Source organism: Piliocolobus tephrosceles, chromosome 6 (genome assembly GCF_002776525.5).
Source record: "Piliocolobus tephrosceles isolate RC106 chromosome 6, ASM277652v3, whole genome shotgun sequence".
In the NCBI taxonomy this organism is placed as follows: Eukaryota; Metazoa; Chordata; class Mammalia; order Primates; family Cercopithecidae; genus Piliocolobus; species Piliocolobus tephrosceles.
The window spans coordinates 146,347,096-146,365,703 of record NC_045439.1 but is presented as its reverse complement, the minus strand read 5'-3'; the positions used below and the strand labels follow the sequence as shown (position 1 = coordinate 146,365,703).

Genomic DNA, 18,608 nt, shown 5'->3' with positions numbered 1-18,608 from the left:
AACTTGGGTTTGGTGTATAATATACTTTGTGTTGTGGTCTGGCCCAGACCACCTCTATAATAGTTATTTTCAAACTGTGAGTGGTGACCTATTTGCAGGTCATGAAATAAATTTCGTGGTCACAGGTAACCATATTTTTTGTTTGTTTATTTGTTTGTTTTTGAGACAGAGTCTGGGTCTGGGTCTCAGTCGTTGGTTTCTTGGCTCACTGCAGCCTTGATCTCTTGGGCTCAAGTGATCCTCCCTCCTTAGCCTCCCGAGTAGCTGGAGCCACAGGTGTGTTCCACCATGCCTGGCAAATTTTATTTTACTTTATTGTAGAGACTGAGTCTTGCTATGTAGCCCAGGCTGGTCTTGAACTCCTGGGCTCAAGTGATCTGCTTCCCTTAGTGACCCAAAGTGCTAGGATTATAGGCGTGAGCCACCACACCCAGCCAAATAACCATGATTAAGTTGTAACATAATAGGTTGGGTGTGGTGGCTCACGCCTGTAACCCTAGCAAGTGGGGAGGCCAAGGTGGGTGCATCACCTGAGGTCAGAAGTTTGACCAACATGGTGAAACCCCGTATTTACTAACAATACAACAATTAGCTGGGCATGGTGGCACATGCCTGTAATCCCAGCTACTTGGGAAGCTGAGGCAGGAGAATTGCTTGAACTTGGGAGGTGGAGGTTGCAGTGAGCTGAGATCAAGCCACTGCACTTTGGCCTGGGCAACAGAGTGAGACCCTGTCTCAAAAACAAACAAAAAAGAGTAATATAATATAATTGAAACTATTGGAGTATATTACATAGATTAATGGAAGTATTGTATGTTTCATTTCTTTTTCTTTTTCTTTTTTTTTGAGACAGAGTTTCGCTCTTCTTGCCCAGGCTGGAGTGCAATGGCACAATCTTGGCTCACAGCAACCTCTGCCTCCCAGGTTAAGCTATTCTCCTGCCTCAGCCTCCCCAGTAGCTGGGATTACAGGCATGTGCCACCACACCCAGCTAATTTTGTATTTTTAGTAAGGACGGGGTTTCTCCGTGTTGGTCAGGCTGGTCTCAAACTTCTGATCTCAGGTGATCCACTCGCCTTGGCCTCCCAAAGTACTGGGATTACAGGCATGAGTCAGGTGTGTTCCACCATGCCTGGCCTGTCTGTTTCATTTGTATATTGTGTAAATCCCAAAGTACTGGGATTTGTATATTGTGTAAATCCCAAAGTACTGGGATTACAGGCATGAGTCATGGTGTGTTCCACCATGCCTGGCCTGTCTGTTTCATTTGTATATTGTGTAAATCAGGATAGGCTAAGTTTTGCTACAGTAACAAACAGTACCGAAATCTCAGTAGGGTAACAGAGCAAAACTTATTTTTCACTCATACAAAGTCTACTGCAAATCTCAGAGATATAACTGTTCTCTTCTTGTTGCTTTATTGATGCAGGGTGTTTCAGTCTTGTGGCACATCAGTCTCAATATATGCTTTCACAATAACTGCTACAGGGGAAGAGAACACTGGATAATCTTTTTTTTTTTTTTTCTTTTTTGAGACAATTTCATTCTGTCGCCCAGGCTGGAATGCAGTGGTGTGATCTTGGCACATTGCACCCTCTGTCTTTCAAGTTCAAGCGATTCTTCTGCTTCAGACTCCCGAGTAGCTGGGGTTACAAGCGCCTGCCACCACACTCAGCTAATTTTTGTATTTTTAGTAGTGACGGGGTTTTGCCCATGTTGGCCAGGCTGGTCTCGAACTCCTGACCTGAAATGATCCGCCTGCCTCGGTCTCCCGAAGTGTTGGGATCGCAGGTGTGAGCCACCGGGCCCGGCCTCACTGGATGCTCTTGAACCTGAAATGAAATGGTTTGGCCAGGAATGATAAATGTCACTTCTGCTCATAATCTATTGGCCAGAAGCTAGTCATATGACTGCCTAATTGCAAAGAGGCAGAGAAGTATTATCCTCCAATATGCCCAGACGTACAGACTAAGTGGATGTGGGTGAGTGCTAGAAAATGCCACCACATATGTATGTATGTATACACTAGGTCATAGTAAATTATGTTTCTTGTTGTGGGTCACAGCAAAAAATAGTTGAGAAACTGCTATCCTGCTTCTCTCTCCTGCTCTCACCTCATCCTTCAATCCAAATTGGTGCATAGAGCTTACCAGACCTGCATTCAGAGGCCACTTGCTTATCTCTGTGAACTTGGTTGGGTCACCTAATCTCTCTGAGTTTCATTCCCTTCAGGGGTAAAGGAGGGAAATAACATCTGTCTTACAAGATGGTGGTGATTTTTTTTTTTTTTTTTTTTTGAGACGGAGTCTCGCTCTGTCGCCAAGGCTGGAGTCCAGTGGCATGATCTTGGCTCACTACAAGCTCCGCCTCCTGGGTTCATGCCATTCTCCTGCCTCAACCTCCCGAGTAGCTGGGACTACAGGTGCCTGCCACCATGCCTAGCTAATTGTTTTGTATTTTTAGTAGAGACGGGGTTTCACCACGTTAGCTAGGATGGTCTCCATCTCCTGACTTCGTGATCTACCCGCCTCAGCCTCCCAAAGTGCTGGGATTACAGGCGTGAGGCACCGCGCCCGGCCATTTTTTTTTTTTTTTTTGAGACGGAGTCTTGCTCTTGTCACCCAGGTTGGAGTACAGTGGTGCAATCTTGGCTCACTGCAACCTCCACTTCCCAGGTTCAAGTGATTCTCACTGCCTCAGCCTCCTGAGTGGCTGGGATTACAGGCGCGTACCACCACACCTGGGCACTTTTTGTATTTTTAGTAGAGACGGGGTTTCACCATGTTGGTCAGGCTGGTCTTGAACTCCTGACCTTGTGAACCTCCCACCTTGGCCTCCCAAAGTGCTGGGATTACAGGTGTGAGCGACCACACCCAGCCATGGTAAGTCTTTTTTTTTTTTTTTGAGACAGAGTTTCGCTCTGTTGCCTAAGCTGGAGTGCAATGGTGCGATCTCGGCTCACTGCAACCTCTGCCTCCTGGGTTCAAGCGATTATCCTGCCTCAGCCTCCCAAGTAGCTGGGATTACAGGCATGCACCCCCATGCCTGGCTAATTTTGTATGAGTAGAGACGGAGTTTTTCCATGTCGGTCAGGTTGGTGTCAAACTCCCGAACTCAGGTGAGTCATCTGCCTTGGCCTCCCAAAGTGCTGGGATTACAGGCGTGAGCCACCGTGCCCGGCCAGCCCATGGTAAGTCTTAAGAGATGTGGTATTGTAAGTGCATATCCCTGGGCTTGACTCTATGTTGCTTTTAGACAGTAGACATCGGGCTGGTGCGATGGCTCATGCCTGGAATCCCAGCACTTTGGGAGGCCGAGGTGGGCGGATCATGAGGTCAAGAGATGAAGACCATTCTGACCAACATGGTGAAACCCCGTCTCTACTAAAAATACAAAAATTAGCTGGGTGTGATGGCACGCCCCTGTAGTCCCAGTTACTCAGGAGGCAGGAGAATCACTTGAACCCGGGAGGCAGAGGTCGCAGTGAGCTGAGATTGTGCCACTGCACTCCAGTCTGGTGACAGAGGAAGACTCCGTCTGGAAAAAAAAAAAAAAAAAGACAGTAGAAATCATCACTATTCTGACAAGCGGAAGTCTTCCATTTCTGCGGGCACACGGTCTGTTTCGTAACTCCCTGCCTTTGCATATACATGTTCCCCCACCTGGAGTGCCCTTCTGCCTCTCATCTGTCTGTTAAATGCCTTATCCTTCAATGCTCAGTTCATGTTCTTCCTCTAGGAACTACTAGCTAACTCAGATAAGCAGACATGATACAACGTAGTGAATAATAAGCATGTATCCTGGATTTAGCAGACAGACATGGTTTGAATCCCAGCTCTGCCACTTCAACAGCTGTGACAAGCGTGTGACTAGCATGTTACTTAACATCTGTTTTCTTACCTGGGAAATAGGTGTAATATGAGTACCTACTTCACAGAATTGTTCTGAGAATGAAAAGAGAAAATGCCTGAGAAATGTTAAACTCAGTGTCTAGCCCATAAGTACTCATTACACCCTTCTTTGGGCCAGTCTTGTACCTAATACCTCCCTCTACTATAGTTTCTAACTGTGCTGCAGTTATTTGTTTGATGACATGCCTCTACTGGACTATGTACTTGTTGAACACTGTCCTAGAGTTCAGCAATAATAGCTAGCTTTTTTGCACATTTACCAAATAATTTCAAGAATTATGCCAACATTTTATATATATTATTTCATTTAATATTGATTGGAAATGACAGGATCCTGCTTAACACAAACTCAGCAGCTTAAAAATAATAATAATAATAAAAACTATCCTGGCCGGGCACAGTGACTCACACCTGTAATCCCAGCACTTTGGGAGGCCGAGGTGGGTGGATCACCTGAGGTCAGGAGTTCAAGACCAGCATGGCCAACATGGCAAAACCCTGTCTCTACTAAAATGACAAAACTTAGCTGGGTGTGGTGGTGCATGCCTGTAGTCCCAGCTATTCAGGAGGCTGAGGCAGGAGAATCGCTTGAACCTGGGAGGCAGAGGTTGCAGTGAGCCAAGATTGGGCCACTGCACCTTGGCCTGGGTGACAGAGCAAGACTCCGTCTCAAAAAAACAAAAAACAGGTCGAGCACGGTGGTTCATGCCTGTGATCCCAGCATTTTGGATGGCTGAGGTGAGTGGATCAACTGAGGTCAGGAGTTTGAGACCAGCCTGACCAACATGGGGAAACCCTGTCTCTACTAAAAATACAATAATTAGCTCGGTGTGGTGGCATGCACCTCCAATCCCAGCTACTTGGGAGGCTGACGCAGGAGAATCACTTGAACCTGGGAGGCGGGGGTTGCAGTGAGCTGAGATTGCGCCACTGCACTCCAGCCTGGGTGAGGGAGGAAGACTGTGGCTCAAAAAAAAAAAAAAAAAGCAAACAACTAATGATTAGAGAAATGCAAATCAAAACCAAAATGAGATACCACTTCACACTCATTAGGATGGCTACTATATTTTAAAAACCAAAAAAACAAGAAACGTGTCAGTGGGTTTGGAAAGAAGGCATGAAGAGATCAAACATCAAAAACAGCAAGAGAGTGCAACAGGATTTAGAATCAATAAGAGAAGATTTTAGGGAGAGGAGCCAAGGACAGTCAAGGATTTCCAGCCTAGAAGGAGGAGGCCATTTATAGAAATAGGGAGATAAGAGGAGGAATTAGTATGAGGAAAAATGACACATTTAGTTTTAGACATTTAGTTTTTTTTATTACTCAAGGGTATTTCCTAAAAAACAACAACAAAAAGACATTTCAAGTTTTTGTTGTTGGTGTTGTTGTTGAGACGGAGTCACGCTCTGTGTGCCCAGGCTGAAGTGCAGTGGCGCGATCTCGGCTCACTGCAAGCTCCATCTCCCGGGTTCACAACATTCTCCTGCCTCAGCCTCCTGAGTAGCTGGGACTACAGGCGCCTGCCACCACGCCCAGCTAATTTTTGTATTTTTAGTAGAGACAGGGTTTCACCGTGTTAGCCAGGATGGTCTCGATCTCCTGACCTTGCGATCCGCCCGCCTCATGCTGGGATTACAGGCGTGAGCCATCGCGCCCGGCCGATAACTTATATTTTTCAAACTAGAAAACAAGTAGGTGCAGGATGGGCCATGGAGACAGCCCGCATTAAAGGTTGTGGGAAGATAATAGAAGAGTCAGTGATGGGGGCAGAAAGGGAAGGTTTGAGGAAGCCAACTGTAGAGTCTAGAGAAGCCAAGCAGAATTTGAGGAAGAGGAGGCGGCGTGGAAACTAGTGATGGAGAAAACATGGAAAGGGCTATTGTATTTGGTTAGCTCCTTCGAACCTTAGAGAACAAAGGTGTTATCGAAGTACATGCTCTCAAATTCACACTGAGCACTAAATTCCCGCCGCTATGGGACATTCTAGGGAAAGGAAAAACAGCGCAGTCTGGACCCAAGAAAGCTCACAGCGTGGTGGAGAAAATGAGGAGTGAATAATTAAGCTACAGTGTTGATTCTGTCTTCCCTGGCAGCAAGGAAAAAAACCAAACAAACAAAGTTTAAGTGCTTTGGTCGGGCACGGTGGCTTATGCCTGTAATACCAGCACTTTGGGAGGCCGAGGTGGGTGGATCATGAGGTCAGGAGTTCAAGACCAGCCTGGCCAACATGGCGAAACCCTGTCTCTACTAAAAATACAAAATATAGCCGGGTGTGGTGGCACACACCTGTAATCCCAGCTACTCCGGAGGCTGAGGCAGGAGAATTGCTCCAACCCAGGAGTCGGAGGTTGCAGATCGCGCCACTGCACTCCAGCCTGGGCGACAGAGTGAGGCTCCGTCTCAAAAAAAAAAAAAAAAGAAAAGAAAAGAAAAGAAAGTGCTTTACCAGAGGTGTGCACAAGGTACAAACAGATACCCTGAGGAACTGGCGACCCTGTGGGGCAGGACTGGAGAAGGGCTGGTAGGAGGTGCTGCTGTTCAGGTGCATGGTGGGTCCTCAAGAATTCATGGGGGCAATTCCAGCAGAACCGGCCTCTTGAGGCCTCAAGCAGTTCTTGTGGAGACTGAGGCAACAGATAAGGAAAGAAGGGATACAGGCGCCAAGTGGGAGCGCAGGTGCGTTAGCAATAACTGGGTTCTATAGGAGGCGGGGCGCGGTGGCTCACGCCTGTAATCTCAGCACTTTGGGAGGCTGAGGCGGGTGGATCACAAGGTCAGGAGATCGAGATCATCCAGGCCAACATGGTGAAATCCCGCCTCTACTAAAAATAAAAAAATTAGCCGGGCTTGATGGCGTACACCTGTAATCCCAACTACTCGGGAGGTTGAGGCAGGAGAATCGCTCGAACCCGGGAGGCGGAAGTCGTAGTGAGCCGAGACGGCGCCCCTGCACTCAGCCTAGCAACAGAGACTCCGTCTCAAAAAAAAAGACGCAGAGATAGAGTTTGCCGCCTGAAAGGATACAGGAAGGAGAGGCGAAAAACTTATCGAATCCTCACTACTTCCTTACAACTGGCGACCAAGTGGACCAACAACCTCCAAAAACCTTAGTTGGCTGGGCTACGGGGTCCTTGCTATCCTTCCTGGGCTTCTGTACCCGGCCGGAACTTTAGTGTTCTGCCGCCTTGTTTGGCATCGGAAGGGAAAAACAGATGGACCTATAAGTGAAAAGTGGCTTCCGGTTGGAAGCCACACTATAGGCTCGGGGAGGTAAGCGGTGGTAGGTTGGCGTTTGATGTGTCCCGGGTGTGGGGAGGCGACAGAGTCCTGGCAGTTGAGGGTTGGGGGGTCTCCCCAGCGCGGCGAACGTCTAGCCTTCGGAGGCCAGGCCGTGAGTGCCGGAGGTAAACGCCAAGGCGAAGAGTTTTGCCACTCACTACCTCGGTGACCTCGGGTAAATTAGTCTTGGAACGTCAGTTTCCTCGTCTCCATAATTGAAATAATAATAGTTCCTCTCTCAGGATTGTTGTGAGCCGTCAGTGAAACACTTAGAGCAGTTTCTGGCACATGGTAAGCCATGGATAGCTTTACTAATTCGACTCACTTCTAGCTGCGTGGATTATGTTGTCAAAACCCACCGTCAACCTCAGGGCGGTATTGTTCAGTTAATAGTTTAGATTTTCTATTTACTGGTAGAAAAAAAATGAAACAAAGCATTTATAATTAAAGTTATATTACTAGAGAAATAACACTATGGAGGGTTTGGAAAATATTTTATGAGCTATCATTTGTTTTTAAAATTTCTGTATGTAGGCCGGGCGCGGTGGCTCAAGCCTGTAATCCCAGCACTTCGGGAGGCCGAGACGGGCGGATCACGAGGTCAGGAGTTCGAGACCATCCTGGCTAACACGGTGAAACCCTGTCTCTACTAAAAAATACAAAAAGCTAGCCGGGCGAGGTGGCGGGCGCCTGTAGTCCCAGCTACTTGGGAGGCTGAGGCAGGAGAATGGCGTAAACCTGGGAGGTGGAGCTTGCAGTGAGCTGAGATGCGGCCACTGCACTCCAGCCCGGGCGACAGAGTGAGACTCCGTCTCAAAAAAGAAAAAAAAAAATTTCTGTATGTGTAGAGGTAAAATCATTTAAGTGCAACCGGCGCGGGGGAATTTAAATATTATCCATAATTGCAGGACCTCAGATCAACTGTTAATTTTTCCTGGTTCCTTTATGTTTATAATACATGTGAAAACATACTATTTACATGGTTTTGATTTATCAGCAAACCTTTTTGGTAATGTCTGCTGGGCGCGGTGGCTCACGCCTGTAATCCCAGCACTTTGGGAGGTCAAGGTGGGCGGATCACTTGAGGTCAGGAGTTCGAGACCAGTCTGGCCAACACGGCGAAACCTCATCTCTACTGAAAAAAACAAAAAACAAAAACAAAAATTAGCCGGGCATGCTGGCGCCGGCCTGTAATTCCAGCTACTTTGGAGGCTGAGACAAGAGAATCGCTTGAACCCAGGAGGCGGAGATTGTGGTGAGCCAAGATATTCAGCCTGGTGACAGAGCAAGACTCTGTCTCAAAAAAAAAAAAAAAAAGATAATGTCATTTTACCTATTGGTGTCTGTATCCTATAGAAAGGAAATAATCTACCTGACTTCATAGGATTTGTGTGTGGATGGCATGAGATAATATATATCAGGGTGATTTGGAAGTATTAGGAGTGGGCCGGGTGCTATGGCTCACGCCTGTAATCCCAGCACTTTGGGAGGCCAAGGCAGGCGGATCACGTGGTCAGGAGATCGAGACCATCCTGGCTAACACGGTGAAGCCCCGTCTCTACTAAAAATACAAAAAAGAAAAAAAAAATTAGCCAGGCGTGGTGTTGGGTACCTGTAGTCCCAGCTACTTGGGAGGCTGAGGCAGGAGAATGGCGTGAACCCGGGAGGGGGAGCTTCAGTGAGCTGAGATCGCGCCAGTACACTCCAGCCTGGGTTACAGAGTGAGACTCTGTCTCAAAAAAAAAAAAAAAAAAAGGTATTGGGAGTGGTATTCATCAGGTGCAGTGGCTCATGCCTGTAATCCCAGGTACTCCAGAGGCTGAGGCAGGAGAATCACTTGAACCCAGGAGCTGGAGACCAGTCTGAGCAACCTAGCAAGACCTCATCTCTATCATTATTATTTTTTTTTAGATGGAGTTTTGCTCTTGTAGTCCAGGCTGGAGTGCAATGGCGTGTTCTTGGCTCACCACAACCTCCACCTCCTGGGTTCAAGCAATTCTCCTGCCTCAGCCTCCTGAGTAGCTGGGATTACAGTCATGCACCACCACACCTGGCTAATTTTGTATTTTTAGTAGAGATGGGGTTTCTCCATGTTGGTCAAGCTGGCCTCGAACTCCTGACCTTGTCATGCACCCGCCTTGGCCTCCCAAAGTGTCGGGATTGCAGGCATAAGCCACTGCGCCTGGTCTTACAATTTTTTATTTTTATTTATTTATTTATTTATTTTTTAGACAGAGTCTTGCTCTGTCACCCAGGCTGGAGTCCAGTGACCTGATCTTGGCTCACTGCAACCTCCCACTCCTGGGTTCAAGCGATTCTCCTGCTTCAGCCTCCCAAGTAGCTGGGATTATAGGTGCCCGCCACCATGCTATAGGTACCTGCCACCACACCCAGCTAATTTTTGTATATATTTTTTTTGAGACGGAGTTTCACTTTTGTTGCCCAGGCTGGAGTGCGATGGCACAGTCTTGGCTCATTGCAGCCTCTGCCTCCCAGGTTCAAGCGATTCTCCTGCCTCAGCCTTCTGAGTAGGTGGGATTACAGGTGCCCAGCACCATGCCCAGCTAATTTTTTTTTTTTTTTTTGAGGTGAGGTCTTACTCTGTCACCCAGACTGGAGTGCAGTGGCACGATCTCCGCTCACTGCAACCTCTGTCTCCTGGGTTCAAGCAATTCTTACGCCTAGGCCTCCCAAGTAGCTGGGATTACAGGCATGAGCCACCACACCCGGCTAATTGTTTGTATTTTCTGTAGGGGTTTCACCATGTTGGTCAGGCTGGTCTTGAACTCCCGACCTCAGGTGATCTGCCCTCCTTGGCCTCCCAAAGTGTTGAGATTACAGCCATGAGCCAGCACACTGGGCCAAGTTTTGTATTTTTATGGAGATGGGGTTTTACCATGTTGGGCAGGCTGGTCTCCAACTCCTGACAAGTCATCTGCCTGCCTCAGACTCCCAGAGTGCTGGGATTACAGGTGTGAGCCGCTGTGGTGGGCTACAGTTTTTTTTTTTTTTTGAGATGGAGTTTCACTCTTGTCGCCTAGGCTGGAGTGCAATGTTGTGATCTCAGCTCACTGCAACCTCTGCCTCCTGGGTACAAGTGATTCTCCTGCCTCAGCCTCCGGAGTAGCTGGGATTACAGGTGCTCTCCACAACGCCCAACTCATTTTTGTATTTTTAGTAGAGATGGGGTTTCACCAAGTTGGCCAGGCTGGTCTTGAGCTCCTGACCTCAAGTGATCTGCCCATCTCAGACTCCCAAAGTGCTGGGATTATAGGCGTGAGCCACCGCGCCCGGCCAACATTTTTTTAAAAAATTAGCTGCGCATGGTGGTGTGCACCTGTTGTCTCAGCTGCCTTGGAGGCTGAGGTGGGAGGATCATTTCAGCCCAGGGCCCAGGAGTTCAGGGATACAATGAGCTATTGATCTTGCCACAGTGCGGCAGCCTGGGTGAGAGAGCAAGACCCTGTCTCTCTCTTTTTTTTTTTTCACATGGAATTTTGCTCTTGTTGTCCAGGCTGGAGTACGGTGGTGCGATCTCGGATCACTGCAACCTCTGCCTCCCGGGTTCAAGTGATTCTCCTGCCTCAGGCTCCCCAGTAGCTGGGATTATAGGCGTCTGCCACCACTCCTGGATTATTTTTAGTAGAGATGGGGTTTCACCATGTCGTCAAGGCTGGTCTCGAACTCCTGACAGGTGATCCATCCGTGTCGGCCTCCCAAAGTGTAGAGATTACAGGCGTGAGCCACTGCACCTGGCCTGACCCACGCGCTTATGAAAAGAAAAAAAAATAAAATGATCGGGGATGGTGCATCATTCCTGCAACCCAGCATTTTGGGAAGCTGAGGGAAGAATCACTGGATCCCAGGAGTTCAGAACCATCATGGGCAACACAGGGAGATCCATTTCTTTTTCTTTTCTTTCTTTTTTTTTTTTTTGGGACAAAGTCTCACTCTGTTGCCAGGCTGGAGTGTGCAGTGGCACGATCTTGGCTCACTGCAACCTCCTCCTCCCGGGTTCAAGGAATTCTCCTGCCTCAGCCTCCTTAGTAGCTGGGATTACAAATGTGCACCACCACACCCAGCTAATTTTTGTGTTTTTAGTAGAGACAGGGTTTCACCATGTTGGCCAGGATGGTCTTGATCTCTTGACCTCGTGATCGACCCGCCTCAGCCTCCCAAATTGCTGGGATTACAAGTGGGAGCCACTGCGCCTGGACAGGGAGATCCCTTTCTACAAAAAATTTAAAAATTAGGTGGGCGTGGTGGTGTGTGCTTGTAATTCCAGCTACTTGGGAGGCTGAGATGGGAGGATCACTTGACTCTAGAAAGTAGACAGGCTAAAATGAGCTGTGATTGTGCCACTGCACTCCAGCCTGGGCCACAGAGCAAGACCTTATCTCAAATAATAATGATAATAAAATAAGTTAACAAATTTCAAAATACCTGATTTCTGTTGAATTTGAAATTGTGAGGCCGGGCGCGGTGGCTCAAGCCTGTAATCCCAGCACTTTGGGAGGCCGAGATGGGCAGATCACGAGGTCGGGAGATCGAGACCATCCTGGCTAACATGGTGAAACCCCGTCTCTACTAAAAAATACAAAAAACTAGCCGGGCGCGGTGGCGGGTGCCTGTAGTCCCAGCTACTCAGGAGGCTGAGGCAGGAGAATGGCGTAAACCTGGGAGGCGGAGCTTGCAGTGAGCTGAGATCCGGCCACTGCACTCCAGCCTGGGCGACAGAGCGAGACTCCGTCTCAAAAAAAAAAAAAAAAGAAATTGTGATGCATTCATTGCTATACTGATAATTCTTCAATGTCTCTTCTGTTACAGGTAGAATTGGGTTATTTGCTGAAGCTTCTTCGTGCCCTTGGTAGCCCAGGAAGAAACTTACATTTTGATTTTTTTGTATCATGGCTTTGTTTCACAAAGTGCTGCGTGGTACTTATATTCTCAGAAAATGCTCTAAGCCAACTTCTGCCTTGCATCCATTTTTGGGTATTCGCTTTGCAGACTATTCCAGTAGTCTTCAGAAACCAGTGGCTTCTCCTGGCAAAGCTTCCTCACAGAGGAAGACTGAAGGGGGTTTGCAAGGACATCACCAGAAAGAAGTTGCTTTGGATATAACTTCTCCTGAGGAGAAACCTGATGTTAGTTTCGATAAAGCAATTAGAGATGAAGCAATGGACCATTTTAGGCGTTTGAAGGATGAAATTGTGAATCATTGGAAGGGACCGGAAGGCCGCCCTCTGCAAGAGGCCTTGCTGGAACAAGCCAAGGTTGTCTGGCAGTTCCGGGGGAAAGAAGATTTGGATAAGTGGAGAGTGACTTCTGATAAGACGATTGGAGGCAGAAGTGAAGTGTTTTTGAAAATGGGCAAGAATAACCAAAGTGCACTGCTCTATGGAACTCTGAGCTCTGAGGCACCTCAGGACGGGGAGTCTGCCCGTAGTGGGTACTGTGCAATGATATCCAGGATTCCAAGGGTAGGTGAGGCCCAGGCGGCATCATTTTCTAGTGAACAGGGGTGAACTTCGTTGTAGCATAAACTATAGAAGATAGCTTTTGTTTCTATAAATGAAAACACCTGGCATGTTATATTTGGCGCCTCACCTGTGTTTGAAGATAAGTATTGGCACAAGTGTAAAGTGGAAGCACAAGGGGGAAGTGGTTTCTGAGGAGGAGGAGTTACTTGTTTCTGGGCATTGCTTTGGGCCAGGAACCAGCATTGTTATGTTTCAGGAATCCTGAGAGGTTAGACATTTGAAAGATTTTTGGAGAGATTTTCATCTCTAACAAAGACCACAGCCTCTGTAATGGCGGGGGTTTTATAGAGTTGATGTAGGGTCAGCCTGTGGCTTTCTTTTTTTTTTTGAAACAGAGTCTTGCTCTGTCACCCAGGCTGGAGTGCAGTGGTGTGATCTTGGCTCACTGCAACTTCTGCCCTCCAGGTTCAAGTGATTCTCCTGACTCAGCCTCCTGAGTAGCTGGGACTACTGGTGCACGCCACCATGCCTGGCTAATTTTTTGTATTTTTAGTAGAGACAGGGTTTCACCATGTTGGCCAGGCTGGTCTTGAACTCCTGACCTCAGGTGATCCACGTCCCCCTGCACCTTGGCCTCCCAGAGTGCTGGGATTACAGGTGTGAGCCACTGTGCCTGGCCCAAATACCCATTTTGGAATAATGAAAATAGTAGATAACATTTATTAAGTGTGACGTGCCAGTCCTTGTGCTAAGCACTTTATATACATTATCCCATTTATTCCACACAACAGTCCCCTGAGGTAAGATCATCCCAGATTTATGGATGAGGAAACAGAGTTGGATAGATTTAGTAACTTGTCCAAAGTTACACAGATTACAAATATTAGTTTATATCTAGACATTGGTGTTCTTGACATCAGAGTACCGTTGAGATTGCTATAACTAAATGCCTTTGGAAATGAACTAAATTCCACTTTTGAAGAGAGAGGCAGTATAGATAGTTGTTAAGCACACAGATTTTGGAGTTAAACAGCATTGGATATACCACTTATTAGCTGAGTGCTTTGTTTATCTGTAAAACGGGGTAAGATGCTAATAACCTATTATAGCACTGTTGTGAGGATTAAATTATGCATACAAATTATTATTATTATTATTATTATTATTATTATTATTATTATTATTATTATTTTGAGACAGAGTCTCGCTCTGTCGCCCAGGCTGGAGTGCAGTGGCCGGATTTCAGCTCACTGCAAGCTCTGCCTCCCAGGTTTATGCCATTCTCCTGCCTCAGCCTCCCGAGTAGCTGGTACTACAGGCGCCCGCCACCTCACCCGGCTAGTTTTTTTTGTATTTTTTAGTAGAGACGGGGTTTCACTGTTTTAGCCAGGATGGTCTCGATCTCCTGACTTCGTGATCTGCCCATCTCGGCTTCCCAAAGTGCTGGGATTACAGGCTTGAGCCACCGCGCCCGGCCGCATGCAAGTTATTTAATGCAAATATTCAATGGATGCTAGCCACTGTTGTTAAATATCACTTTTAAAACTTAAGCTCTTTTCTCTATAGTTTTCTGACTTGTGGAAAGGTAGTTGTCATAAAATAGGCCACTCAGAAGTCACTGCTCCTTGGCCGGGCGCAGTGGCTCATGCCTGTAATCCCAGCACTTTGGGAGGCTGAGGCGGGTGGATCACCTGAGGTCGGGAGTTCGAGACCAGCCTGACCAACATGGAGAAACCCCGTCTCTACTAAAAATACAAAAAATTAGCTGGGCATGGTGGTGCATGCCTGTAATTCCAGCTACTCGGGAGGCTGCAGCAGAATTACTTGAACTCAGGAGGCAGAGGTTGCTGTAAGCTGAGATCGTGCCATTGCACTCCAACCTGGGTAACGAGCGAAACTTCGTCTCAAAAAAAGAAAAAGAAAAAAAAGTCATTGCTCCACAGGACTAGGTAAAGGAAATACATTCATTTCCATTCAGTGAACACAGGTGAGTGCCTACCCCATGTAAACACTGTCCTGGGCCAGTTGTGTGTTGAACATTACCTTAGAAACATATAACTATGTCAGTATTTTGTGCTAAAGTAATAATCACTGGGTTTATCTGCCTTCTTATGGGGCAGAAAGTCAGAAAAATGGTTAGTGAATCCTGTTGATGAAGCTGACTTGGTGATGACTCACATTTTGCTGATAGTGGAGAATGAGGTGCAATTAACTTTCCTTTCAATATCGTAGGGTGCTTTTGAGAGGAAGTTGTCTTATGATTGGTCGCAGTTCAATACTCTGTATCTCCGTGTACGTGGGGATGGTCGGCCTTGGATGGTGAATATCAAGGAGGACACAGATTTCCTCCAGAGGACGAATCAGATGTATAGTTACTTCATGTTCACCCGTGGGGGACCCTACTGGCAGGAGGTCAAGGTACAGCATAAGTCTTCATTGTTTATAAAAATGAGGTCTTGGCCGGTCATGGTGGCTAACGCCTATAATCCCAGCAATTTGGGAGGCCGAGGCAGGTGGATCACCTGAGGTCGGGAGTTCGACATTAGCCTGACCAACATGGAGAAACCCTGTCTCTACTAAAAAAACAAAATTAGCTGGGCGTGGTGGCATATGCCTGTAATCCCAGCTACTCCGGAGGCTGAGGCAGGAGAATTGCTTGAACCCGGGAGGTGGAGGTTTCGGTGAGCCGAGATTTTGCCATTGCACTCCAGCCTGGGCAACAAGAGCCAAACTCTGTCTCAAAAAGAAAAAAAAAAAAAAAAAAAGTCGGTGTCCTAGGCCAGGTGTGCTGGCTCATGTCTATAATCCCAGCACTTTGGGAGGCCAAGGTGTGTGTGAATCACCTGAGATCAGGAGTTCGAGACCAGCCTGGCTAACATGGCAAAACCCTGTGTCTACTAAAAATACAAAAATTAGAGGCCAGGCGCCATGGCGCATGCCTGTAATCCCAGCACTTTGGGAGGCCGAGGTGGGCAGATCACGAGGTCAAGAGATTGAGACCATCCTGGCCAACATGGTAAAACTCTGTCTCTACTAAAAATACAAAAATTAGTTGGGTATGGTGGCGTGCACCTGTAGTCCCAGCAACTCAGAAGGCTGAGGCAGGAGAATTGCTTGAACCTGGGAGGCAGAAGTTACAGTGAGCCGAGATGGTGCCACTGCCCTCCAGCCTAGCAACAGAGTGAGACTCCATCTCAAAAAAATAAAAATAAAAAAAGGCTGGGCGTAGTGGCTCACGCCTGTAATCCTAGCACTTTTGGAGGCTGAGGCAGGCGGATCATGAGGTCAGGAGATCGAGACCATCCTGGCTAACCCAGTGAAACCCCGTCTGTACTAAAAAATACAAAAAACTAGCATGGCGTGGTGGCAGGCGCCTGTAGTCCCAGCTGCTTGGGAGGCTGAGGCAGGAGAGTGACTTAAACCTGGGAGGCAGAGCTTGCAGTGAGCTGAGATCTAGCCACTGCACTCCAGCCTGGGTGACAGAACGAGACTCTGTCTCAAAAAAAATAAAATAAAATAAAATAAAATTAGCCGGGCGTGATAGGGCATGCCTGTAATCCCAGCTAATAGAGGGGCTGAGGCAGGAGGATCGCTTGAACCTGGGAGGCGGAGCTTGCAGTGAGCTGAGTGAGATTGTGCCACTGCACTCCAGCCTGGGCAACAGAGTGAGACTCCGTCTCAAAAAAAAAAAAAACTCACAAAGCCCCCATTTTGCTCATGTTGTATACTTGAGGGTCATCCTGAATTCTTCTCCTTCGCCCCACATCCAGTCTATTAGCGAGTCCTGTCACCTCTGCTTGCAAAGTACACTCAGCAGGTGACCATTTCTAGCCATCTCTTCTACTCCCACCCTGGTCTGGGTGATTGGATTATTGCAGCAGCTTCATTATTGATTTCCCTGTTTGTCTTCTTGCCCCACAAAAATCCTGGCTCCACAGCAGCCAGAGTGATCTTTCTGAAACATAGTTCAGATGACATCATTTACATGCTTCGAAGTGTGTAAATGTACCTCCTAAGCATGTAACCTGTCTGTGTTAGTCTGTTCTCGTGCTGCTGGTATGAAGAAATACCTGAGACTGGGTAATTTATAAAAGAAAGCGGTTTAATTGACTCACACAGTTCTGCAGGGCTGGGGAAGCCTTAGATAACTTATAGTCATGGCAGAAGGGGAAGTAAACACATCCTTCTTCACATGATGGCAGGAAAGAGAATGAGAGCTGAGTGAGGGGGTAAATCCCCTTATAAAACCATCAGATCTTGTGAGAACTCACTATCACGAGGACAGTATCGGGGAAACGACCCCCATGGTTCAGTTAACTTCACCTGGTCCCTCCCTTGACACATGGGGAATTATTAAAATTCAAGATGAGATTTTGGGTGGGGACACAGCCAAACCATATCAGGAAAGTCCAGGCCAGGCTAGGTGGTTCATACTTTTAATCTGAGCACTTTGTGGGGCTGAGACGGGCAGATCACTTGAGGTCAGGAGTTTCAGGCCAGCCTGGCCTACATGGTGAAATCTTGTGTCTACTAAAAATACAAAAAATTAGCTGCAGGTGGTGGCACACGCCTGTAGTCTCAGCTCCTCAGGAGGCTGAGGCAGGAGAATCGCTTGAACCTGAAAGGTGGAAGTTGCAGTGAGTCAAGATCGTGCCACTGCCCTCCAGCCTGGGAGACAGAGAGAGACTCCATCTCAAAAAAAAAAAAAAAAAAAAAGAATAAAGTCCAAACTCCTGAATATGACCGATGGGCCTACAATATCGGATCCCCGTCTTCATCTTCCATCTCTCCTCCTACCTCCCTCCTCCACACCAGCCCCTTTTCTGTCTGTCAGATTCAACAACCTCATTTCCATCTCAGAGCTTTGCACTTAGTGTTGCTCTGCTGTAATGCTCTGCCCCCATGTCTTCACCTGCTTTCTCTTTCCTATCATTCACCTCATGGCTCAAAAGTTGCCTCAGAGAGGCCTTTCCTGATTCCTGTAAGTAAAGTCGGACCCTCTAATCCAGTTACTTTCAACACCACTATCCTATAACTTTCTTCATAGAACTTATCACTAACTAAAATTACTTTGTTCATTCATTCATCTGTTTATTGTCACTCTACTGCCTTCCCTGGAACATAAATTATATAAATTATTTTTTTTTGAGATGGAGTCTCACTCTTATTGCCCAGGCTGGAGTGCAGTGGCGCGATCTCAGCTCATGGCAACCTCTGCCTTCCAGGTTCAAGAGATCCTTCTGCCTCAGTCTCCTGAGTAGCCGGGACCATAGGCGTGTACCACAACGCCCAGCTAATTTTTGTATTTTTAGTAGAGATGGGGTTTCATTCACCAAGTTGGCCCGGCTGGTTTCAAACTCCTGACCTCAAGTGATCCACCTGCCTTGGCCTCCCATGGTTCTGGGATTATAGGCGTGAGCCACCACACCTGGCCCTAAATTCTGTAAATTCTGTAGAGCAGGGATCTTGCTTATATTGTTCCTACCACTTTCCCCTGTACCTAGAGTTTTCTCTTAGTGCCTAGCACAAAATAAGCATTCAATACATAAATATATATGCACTAATATAGATATATAATACAAATTATATATACTTATATTTAAGTAATATATATATAATGAATTATTATACAAAATAACTACTTCATTATAAAAAATTTGGGCTGGGCGCAGTGGCTCAAGCCTGTAATCCCAGCACTTTGGGAGGCCGAGGCGGGCGGATCACGAGGTCAGGAGATCGAGACCATCCTGGCTAACACGGTGAAACCCCATCTCTACTAAAAACTACAAAAAACTAGCCGGGTGAGGTGGCGGCGCCTGTAGTCCCAGCTACTCGGGAGGCTGAGGCAGGAGAATGGCGTGAACCCGGGAGGCGGAGCTTGCAGTGAGCTGAGATCCGGCCACAGCACTCCAGCCTGGGTGACAGAGTGAGACTCCG

At 47.3% G+C, this 18,608-nt stretch overlaps 1 protein-coding gene across 6 annotated transcripts in view; it reads left to right on the top strand.

Moving 5' to 3' along the window:
* Positions 1-18,608, top strand: part of NDUFAF1 (NADH:ubiquinone oxidoreductase complex assembly factor 1) — a 40,303-nt gene that overhangs the window by 13,632 nt on the left and 8,063 nt on the right. The window contains exons 1-3 of one of the 6 annotated variants that reach the window (XM_023198362.2): positions 7,071-7,182; positions 12,019-12,671; positions 14,904-15,089. In XM_023198362.2, coding sequence (XP_023054130.1) covers positions 12,099-12,671; positions 14,904-15,089 — 759 coding nt within the window. In that variant the 5' untranslated portion in view covers positions 7,071-7,182; positions 12,019-12,098. Of the gene's footprint in view, positions 1-7,070; positions 7,483-12,018; positions 12,672-14,903; positions 15,090-18,608 lie in introns of those variants that run through there. The other 5 variants (XM_023198360.2, XM_023198361.3, XM_023198364.1 and 2 more) reach the window with 5 other exon arrangements.